At 36.8% G+C, this 10,032-nt stretch overlaps 1 protein-coding gene across 2 annotated transcripts; it reads right to left on the bottom strand.

The window, feature by feature from the left end:
* Nucleotides 1-2,822: 2,822 nt before the first annotated feature.
* Nucleotides 2,823-6,197, bottom strand: LOC311285213 (cornifelin homolog B-like). 2 transcript variants are annotated; one of them, XM_084400768.1, is made up of 5 exons: nucleotides 6,162-6,197; nucleotides 5,795-5,859; nucleotides 4,915-5,028; nucleotides 4,019-4,173; nucleotides 2,823-3,506 (listed from the first exon to the last, which is right to left on the bottom strand). In XM_084400768.1, exons 3-5 carry the CDS (start codon nucleotides 5,018-5,020, stop codon nucleotides 3,384-3,386), a joined length of 384 nt encoding a protein of 127 aa, XP_084256894.1. In that variant the 5' UTR covers nucleotides 5,021-5,028; nucleotides 5,795-5,859; nucleotides 6,162-6,197; the 3' UTR covers nucleotides 2,823-3,383. The 2 variants fall into 2 exon arrangements, with proteins under 2 accessions (XP_084256894.1, XP_084256893.1); XM_084400767.1 differs by lacking the exon at nucleotides 6,162-6,197 and having other exon boundaries at nucleotides 5,795-5,866.
* Nucleotides 6,198-10,032: the final 3,835 nt, after the last annotated feature.

The raw sequence follows: 10,032 nt of genomic DNA, 5'->3' as shown, positions 1-10,032 counted from the left end.
GTTTAATCCTGCATAGCCTATATGAGCTATCCTGTTGAATAGGCACGGCAACTATTTAACATAGCATATTCAACATAACATAGTTACAGGCTAACTACAGCGTGCATGACACAGTAATTACTTAGCACTGAGCAGGCTATGCTTGAGAAAACAGTTTGTGAATAGGCTACTACAAATGATGGCTGTGAAAGAGACTGTGAACGCATTGAATAGGATATGTTTAGTTGGTGAATAGCATATTACACAGTGGCGATAACGTTAAGCGCACTAGAATAAAATATAATATTTAGAAGTAAACAGTGTAGCTGACTTACAGATTCAGTTAACATCCACAAATGAATAAGCGCGATGATTCAGGGAGCAGGCTACACAGTGAACTCCGAGAAAATGCTACGCTTGAGCAAATTCAACATCACATAGTTACAGGCTAACTTCAGCGTGCATGACACAGTAATAACTTGGCATTGAGACCAGGCTATGCTTGAGCAAACAGTTTGTGAATAGGCTACTACAAATGATGGCCGTGATGGTGAATAGCATAGACTACTATTAAACAGTAGCGGTAACGTTAAGTGCACCAGAATGAAATATAATATTCAGAAGTAAACAGCATAGCTGACCTACAGATTCAGTTAACATCCACAAAAATGATGGTTGTGAAAGAGATGGTGAACATCTGACTTACAGATTCAGTTAACATCTACAAATGAATAAGCACGACGATTCAGGGAGCAGCCTACACAGTGAACTCCGAAAAAAGGCTACGCTTGAGCAAACAGTTTGTGAATAGGCTACTACAAATGATGGCCATGAATAAAATATAATATTCAGAAGTAAACAGTGTAGCTGACTTAATGTTTAGCTGACAGAGTGTTTATGTCAGAATGTTTATTTTTAAACCACAACCTTCTAAACATCATCAATGTGTGCTTCTTTTACAGATATAATTAACAATATCTTTTGCATTTCCAATCCAAACAATGTCAAACTTGGCACTGCACTTACATGCAAGCAAGACACCTGTCAAGTTTGAAACCCATCGGACTAACGGTTCAAGAGATATGTGAATAACAGACACATACCCACACAGACAGATGTGCCTGAGATGGATAGATGGATAGATGGATAGATGGATAGATGGATAGATGGATAGATGGATAGATGGATAGATGGATAGATGGATAGATGGATAGATGGATAGATGGATAGATGGATAGATGGATAGATGGATAGATGGATAGATATGGATGGATATGGATGGATGACTCCCTAGATGTTACTTGATGCAACAACACTTTTTTTTTCTTTTTTTTTCTGCAAGGGTTTCCTAGGATAAAAGTAATGGATTGATATTCCAGAACAACTTGGCATTCTTACTGGACGTCGGCCATCTTGGTTTGGAGGGAAGAAATTCCTCATACCTAGGTATAGGATGATGCACTAAAGTCCACTATAGAGGTTGATATGCAACTATGACTACACTGTAAAAAATGTTACTGGTATTTACTTAAAAAAATTATGGTAACAATATTACACATAATATTTTTGAGTAGTTAAAGCTTGATTTCATTCATGGAATCTACCTGAATAAATCATGTAAAATGCCCTAATTTATTTAGTCTATGACATAATGAATTACAATTTTTTAGTGAAATGTGCTTTTTTATTTGAAGTATTTTTTATTCTCAAGTGAATGGATATGACCTGTTTATATTTAACTTTGAGATATATTGTTTTATAAAAAGACTGTATGCTGCTAGGACAGTACAGAATCAAACTTGCTACCGCACTATCACTAGCAGAGTTATTGCTACATATATGTAACAATATGCTTCAGAATATTTAAAAAATGCAGTTATTCACAACCTAACCATAAGCCCTACTCTTCTGCACAATGGTAACGATCAAAACTTTAACATAATAGAAACTCTTTCAAATGTCAAACATACCTGAACATTAAACATTAACAGATGTTTCCCTTTACTCAAAAACAAATGAAATAACACTTAATTTCAAGATTTACTCTCCATTTCCAGCCATGTGCAAAGCATGCTGGGAACAAACAATGGCGTCTCTAAATAAAACCGCATAAATGAGCTAATTCTCTTAAAATAAATAGGTAGCCCCTTTTCCTTAATTTTATGAGGTTTATCAGTTCCTCAATTCAAGCCTTAAAATTGTGTATGTTTCCTTAAAAAAAATAGGAAAATGCATCTCTTGGTTTTATTAGTGAAATGTTCTCAATATTTTCTAGTAAACACTGAACCACAATTTTCTTAATGAAATATACATAATATTTTTAATGATCACCTCAATTTTTTTAATGAAAATTACAAGACTCATGATTCATTTTTTACAGTGTACATTTCAGAGCAAGTCCCTAACACACAAACACACCTCTCCAGAGACATGAAATTGAAAGTCCCGGAAAATGATCAATAATTTACTGTATAACACAAGTGAAAGATAAAAAAAGTCCCACAATAATGGCAAATGGGAAAAGCAAACTTGATGGGAAGCGATACACATTTCTTTTCTTATACACATTTATCAAGCCATAACTGAATCCAAGTTGTTGTTCTTTATGTTCTGTTCAGAGTAAAATTAAAAAAGTAAGATTGTCTTAGTTTAAGCTTAAGACAAAAACACAAAAGTTAAAAAAAAATTCTACCAATGATTGTCTCAAATATACAGCAGTATATTTTTTTCCATAAAGATTCCATATAGATGCGTCACCCTTTTTGAGATGATCACACACACAATTGTCATGATATTATGCATATTAGAAACGGACTACCTGACATTAAAGATATGACAATACAGACATTTACAAAATTTATTACATTTCTTTCTGTTTCATCAAATTACATCAGGGATTTACATAAAATCATCATTATTAAAAATAAGCCTCCTATAAAACATATCAATAAATTACCAAATCAATTAATGATATATTATATATTATATAATTATGAAAGAATTTCCTTATGAATTTTTTTTTTTTTTTTTTTTTTGTAGTAGTATATTGGCTACACACACACAGTAGAACTACTTCAAAAGACATTCGTGAGTTCGTTTGCCCAAAAAGCTAAAGTAAAATGATTTGGCTTGCTGTCTGCAGTGGAGGGGCTCGAGGAAGCAGCTTCAACTTGAGATAGGCTAGCTAAACTCGCAATTCAGATTTTTTTTTTTTTCCTCGCAATTGTAAGTTTAGATCCTCGATCACATTTCTTCTCAGAAATGTGAGATATAAACGCGCAATTGCGAGTTATAAAGTCCAATTATTATTATTTTTCTTTTAGGCCTATGCTATATCTCACAATTTTGATTTTAGCCTATAACTCACTATTGCTTATGATCCGGCAGTTATTTAGGAACTTCACTTATAAATTCCTGGCACCAACAAGAGTGATTTGTAGATCTCGTGTCTTCATCTCTCGTGACATTTGACACCAAACGCATGCTCTGCAGAATGTGGCCATCAGGCAGTCATTACACATATCACCCTGCAAATGAACATTTGTAATATAGCCGTTATGTCTTTATAAGTCTACATCACTAGTATTACACTCATTTTTAAATCATTTGTGCATATGGCAAATTGCCACAATTAGAAAAAAATAACATTCTTTGTCCTGATATTTATGGGGAAAAAAAAGAATGAAAAAAAAAGAAAAAAAAAAAGAATGAGAAACATTCAATTTCTCAGTTGAATATAGGCTAGGCCTACTACTAATTGGCACCTGACTGAATGCAGGCTACGTCAGTGTGGTTTTAATATTTTCACTTGTTACACAATAGCTATAGAAAATATATGATGGTATTGAAATTTGAGTTTGGAATTTACAAAAATTGTTCTAGTTAAAGACAAGTTTAAACTAGCCTATATGTGTTTAAACTGCTATAGGAATTAAACATTTGTGTGACTGCACTTTTGGCTGGGATTTAGTATGTGACAACTAGCCTTGGTCTCCCCTAAATGTAACTAAAGTAAATTCGATAGAAAAGTGATTCTCACCTTAATACCATAACGCTGGCGCATTGACACCCTCGTGGACATGGTTATGGGTGGGACGCACCCGCAGAAGTCCAGCAGGGGGAGACATAAGCACTCACCGTATTTCTTGGCTGTTATGCACGTGTAACACGAGAAACACCAGAAAGCAAAGCAGCCTGTTTACAGAAAGGGAGGTCATAACATTTATTAGCCTACAATACATTACATCATGTTGTAGCCTAGGATAAAGATATGAGCAGATAAATCAAAACATAAGTTCATTCTGCAGGATGCTTCAGTGGAACGGTCTCTGTAACTTTAAGATGGTTCTGATCTATGACCACACCGAGTGAAGGAAACTACACTAAGAAAGTCGGTTACACATTTTAAGGTTACGTAGTTACATTGTACTTACTCAAATAAGTACAGAGTAATATTAATTAACTAGACTACACAGCCTACTTACTATAAAGTTACAGTATAGGGTTAGTTACTTGTAATTGTATTACTATAGACTAGTAAGTAGTAGTAATGTGCAACTACGTCACCTTAAAATAAAGTGTTACCAGAATGTGAGTCACATGTTTGGAATCACATGAGGGCGAGTAAATAATGATAGTGTTTTCATTTTGGGGTGAACTTTCCCTTTAATTCCACTACATTACTAACTGTATGTAACTTTGCAACTACTTGTCAACTAACTTTTATTTGAGTTAAACAGTCTGCTTATATCTGCTAACACTTTATTTTGATGGTCCCCCATGTCAACTTAAATCCCAACACCCTAACAGTATACTGATTCTCTAATGAGAGTTAGTTGGCATGTAGTTGCAAAGCTACTTATAGTTAGTAGAATGTCTAAAGTGGACCATAGAATTAAAGTGTAACCTTTGTATTTTATTCCAAACTTTACTTACATTCAGACATGTCATCAAAGCAGTCACAGATTTCTGATCCCCACTGATCAGAATGACTAGAGATCATAACAGGCTGTGGCTGCATGACTACCATGGAGTTGGACATGCTTACAACTACAAATGTACAACAGGTAGAGAAGTATGATATGATTTAGGTATCACACACCAATGAGAGTGAGTGAGTGAGACAGCATTTATAAACCTTTGTTCATGTTAGTTAATAAAAACGCTCATGTTAGTTCACAGTGCATTAACTAATGTTAACAGATACAACTTTTAAACTTAAAAATGTATTAGTAAATCGTCCCCTTGGAATTATAAGGTTCTATCTGCGTTCTGAGCAGTTTTAAGATATTGAGCTTTTTCTAAATAAAAAGTTCCAAAATGTACACAACTTAAAAAACAACATCACATAATGTAAAGAAGTGGTCACAGAATAAGAATATGTGAATAACTAAATTGACAAAAATGTCAGATAGAACCTTATAATCCCAAGGGGACGAAATGTTAACATTAACATTATCTAGGATTTATAAATGCTGTGAACTAATGCAGTCAAATAATGTTAACAAAGGAAACCTTACTGTAAGGCGTTTACATAATATTTTAGTATATTGTTAATTTACTACATAAGTACACCCTTATTTTAATTTTATATTGTATATATCTTAATTTTTTAAACAGATATAAGATATTGTCTTGATATAAAAGATCTAATTAAAAGTGATTACGGTTTTATGTGGCATTCATAAAGGCACTGACACAGTGAAAACTATTCAAATCCTAAAACAAAAGGGTAAATAATCATCGTAAAAATGCAGATGAGAGTAATGAAGAGATTCTCTGAGTCTGCATATCTCTGTAGAAAAACTACACTCACCTGTGTTGGCAGGTCCAGCGTGATGGAAAGTATCTGCTGTTTCTGATCACAATCGTGCCTTTTTACTGAGTGGGTATAAAAAAAAAAAAGGTAAAAAAAAAAAAAAAAAAAGGTCATCACATTGGCTCTAAAGGAAAACCTCCTTAACCTGTTTGACCCGTTCACAGCAGCATCCTTTTAGCATTACACTTAAAAAAATAGGCTACAGAAAACAGGGTGGAGTACAATACTGCATTGCTCCATTGCAAATGAAGAATCCAGACATGCTTAATGCATGAACATATACCATAAGGAATGAAACTTGCAACATCATCATTGAAACCACATAATAAACACAGCTTCAGAGAGTAAGTGTTATGATTCCAACCTGTGTTCCTCTGTCATGTGTGTTTCTAGATTCTTATGTTATTTCCTGTCTTGCTTCATGTTTTGCTGTTCTTTGTAGGTTTAATGTTGATTAGTCTCCCCAGGTGTTTCTTATTAGCCATACCCCCTTGTTATCTTGTTAAGCTTGTCTGCCTGTGTATATATAGCCCTTTGTTTCGCTTATTCTCTGTCAGTCACTGAATGTACATTCTCTGGTTCAGTGTGGTTCCTCCTGTTCCCACAGTTACTTTGTTTTTGCACTTTAATAAATCTAAACCTGCATGTGGATCTGCTTCCCAGCCTGTCTCAAATGTTACAGTAAGATAGAAATATATCCAGACACAAAATAATCATTAAATATTTTCAAATGTTATGACTTTAAATTCAAAGATAGTCACTGGGGAGAAATAGCCAAGCAACATCTCTAACAGGACAAAACCTGAAGACTTCCTCATTGATATTCGTTCTCATTCAGAGTTTTCGTCAGATGACAGGCTTCTGAACTGTCTCTGCTGAAGTAAAGGAATCCTGTTAGCAGTAGCATCCATTAAACATTTCCCATAAGTGCCTCTCGCTCATCAAAAATGCAATATATTAAGATCGGACCTGCTGAAACTCATATCTTGACATCATGCAGAAATGTTCAAATGACGATGAGAGTCATTGCACAACTTTTAACAGAGACTGTCCATCAGCATGATGTGGCTTTTGGAGTTTCTATGGAGTCATAAGGAAATATCTGAAGCATTTGGCAAGTTACATAGTTTATATGGAGGTATGCCAACAAATAATCCTCGCTTATCTTCTTCCTTATAAGTTTTTTTTTATTCAATCCATTTGTCTTTTTCATTCTGGCATTACTGTACCTTTCCCATGATGCAGCATCTTTAGTTGTTTCATATTCACATTTATTTATTTAGCAGACGCTTTTATTCAAAGCAACTTGAATTGAGGAATAAAACAAGCGATTCATCTAATGAGGCAATAAACACGAGAAGTGCTATCACAAAGTTTCAGCCATCGTTCAGGAAAGTAAACTAGAATAGGGAGGGTTAGAATTAAGGAACGGTGAGAGCATAAGTGAAGGAATAGTGAAATGGATTTTTTTATTATTATTCAGCAGGCTGCAGTTAAGTGCTCACGGAAGAGGTGAGTTTTCAGCTGTTTCTTGAAAATTGTCAGGGATTCGGCTGTCCGGATAGGGTTTGGAAGATCATTCCACCAGCAAGGAACATTGAATAAAAACATTCTTGAGAGTGATTTTGTGCCTGATGGTAACGCAAGGTGCGGTACACTTACAGACCGGAGGCTCCTTGAGGGCACGACTCGTAATAGAGAGTGGAGGTAGGAGGGTGTAGCCTGTGGCCGTCCAGTAGGCAAGCACCAATGTCTTGAACTTGTGAGCCAATGCAGAGAGATAAGCAGCGATGAGATGTGGGCTCTTTTGGGTACGTTGAAGTCCAGTTGAGCCGCTGCACTCTGGATCATTTGTAGGGTTTCATTGCACATGATGGAAGTCCAGCGAGAACAGGATTGCACAAGGGCCTGGACAAGAAGTTGCATTGCATGCTCAGTTAGGAAGGTCCTGATCTTCCTGAAGTTATACAGTACAAACTTGCATGATCTTGCTATAGTAATGTGGTCTTTGAAGGTCAGCTGATTATTAAAGATTACCCCAAAATTCCTGGCCAATCCAACTTGATTGGATTATTGTTGATAAACCTAGCTGGATGGTAAAGTTGTACTGGACTGACAGGGTGGCTGTGAAAACGAGAAGCTCAGTCTTTGCTTGGTTGAGTTGTAGTAATATATTTTCATCCATGCCGAGATGTCCGCCAGGTAGTCTGAGAACCGTGCAGATAATGTGAGATAATCTGGTTGAAGTGAAAAGTGTGTCATCAGCATAGCAACGATAAGAGAAATCATGTGCCTGTATAATGGGTCCCAGTATACTATGCACTACATTATAATGTAGTGCATATGGAGAAGAGGAGAGGTCCAAGAACTAATCCCTGGGGTACCCCAGTGACCTGATGATGTGTTTTGAATACCTTCCCTCCCCCAGGGAGTCATTGCACAACTTTTAACAGAGACTGTTCATCTGCAAGATGTGGCTTTTGTTTTCAGTGCTTTTAGAGTTTCTATGGAGTCATAAGGAAATATCTGAAGTGATTGGCAGGTTACATAGTTTATATGTAGATTTTCAAAGGTATGTCAACAAATAATCCTCAAAATCATGTGCCTGTATAATGGGGTCCCAGTGATGCAGTGCATATGGAGAAGAGGAGAGGTCCAAGAACTAATCCCTGGGGTACCCCAGTGACCTGATGATGTGTTTTGAATACCTTCCCTCCCCAGGCAACCGTGAACGACCAACCTGTGAGGTAAGATTCAAACCAGTGGAGTTCCAGTAATGCCCAGAGATGAGTGGGTGGACAGAAGGATCTGATGATTAACAGTGTTGAAAGTTCCAGGTGAATCTAGAACTGATGATTTTGAATGAAAACTAATGATTTGGAATCAGCTCTTGCAATCCGCAGAGCTTTCGTATCCAACAGCAAGGCAGTCTCGATTGAGTGATCGCTTTTACATCTTGACTGGTAATCGTCCAGCAGGTTGTTCTGTTAAAAGAAAAGATGATGGTTGAAAACAGCTTGTTCAAGTGCTTTTGCTATGAATGGGAGGAGAGAGACAGGTCTATAAATTTCTACAAGTGAAGTGTTTAATATAGGAATTTTAAGCAGTGGGGATACCCGAGCATACTTGAATGCAGTGGGGAAAATGCCTGAGTTATGTGTGTTGATGATGTGTGTAAGTGATGGCAGAAGTGTGGGAGAAATGGCTTGTAGGAGGGGTGATGGGATGGGGTCTATTGGGCAGGGGGTTGGGTGGCTGGAGATGAGAAGCTTATAGAATTCTTCTTCTGAGAGAGAAGAGAAGGATTGAGAGGATATTGTTATCTGTGAGTGTGGTTGGTTTGAGTTCCTGGGTGTGTGATGCTGAGAACTGACTGCTGATGGTTGTAGTTTTGAATGTGAAGTAGTAAGCAAAGTTATCAGCTGTTAAAGAGATGGTAAGTAAGAGGTTGCAAAGGGGGGCAGAGGAGGGAATCGAATGTTTTGAAAAATGTGTCAAAAGTACTGTTGATCTTGTGAAAATATTACATTTTTGCAGTGTGAACCTGAAAGCAAAGATTACTTACTGAGGTCGGCTGAATCTTTTGATTTGTGCCATTTTCTTTCAGCTGCCTTGAGCTTGGTCCGGTGCTCACAGAGAACATCGGATAAACATGGGATTTGAAGGAGTAGCACATGCTGGCCTGGAGGAGCCAGGACAGATTTAGTCTAGACAGGAGTGGAAAATAAATTGTTTTTGGTCTTATTAATATCTAGTGATGAGAATTTGGTGGGGGAGGGAAGAGAGGATGACACGACAGAGGAAAGGTGTGAGGGAGAAATGGAGCATAGGTCTGAATTAGACTAGCAGGGGGTTGGTTATACGAAAAAAGGAAGCGTAAATTAAAAGTGATAAGGAAGTGATCAGAAATGTGCAGAGCTTTAAACAAAATGTTTTCTGTGACAGTTGCGTGTATAGATGAGGTCAAACTGGTTGCCTCATTTATGAGTACCTGGTGGTGAGCCATTGAAGATCGAAAGAGGCTAGAGAGGGGAAATCTGCAGTATAAGGCTTCTCCGTGTGGATGTGGAAGTCTCCGAAGACTATTGGCTGCCATCCTCAGGGAATGAGGACAGCAGCACATCCAGCTCTTCTAGAAAGTTGCCCAGCTGACCTGGAGGGCAAAAAAAATGACGAATATGGAGTTTTTCTGGGAGTTTTGAATGTATTTACTGAAAGCATTAATTAAAGATGCA

This window comes from Rutilus rutilus (genome assembly GCF_951802725.1).
Source record: "Rutilus rutilus genome assembly, chromosome: 25".
In the NCBI taxonomy this organism is placed as follows: domain Eukaryota; kingdom Metazoa; phylum Chordata; class Actinopteri; order Cypriniformes; family Leuciscidae; genus Rutilus; species Rutilus rutilus.
This window is presented reverse-complemented; position numbering and strand designations above follow the sequence as displayed.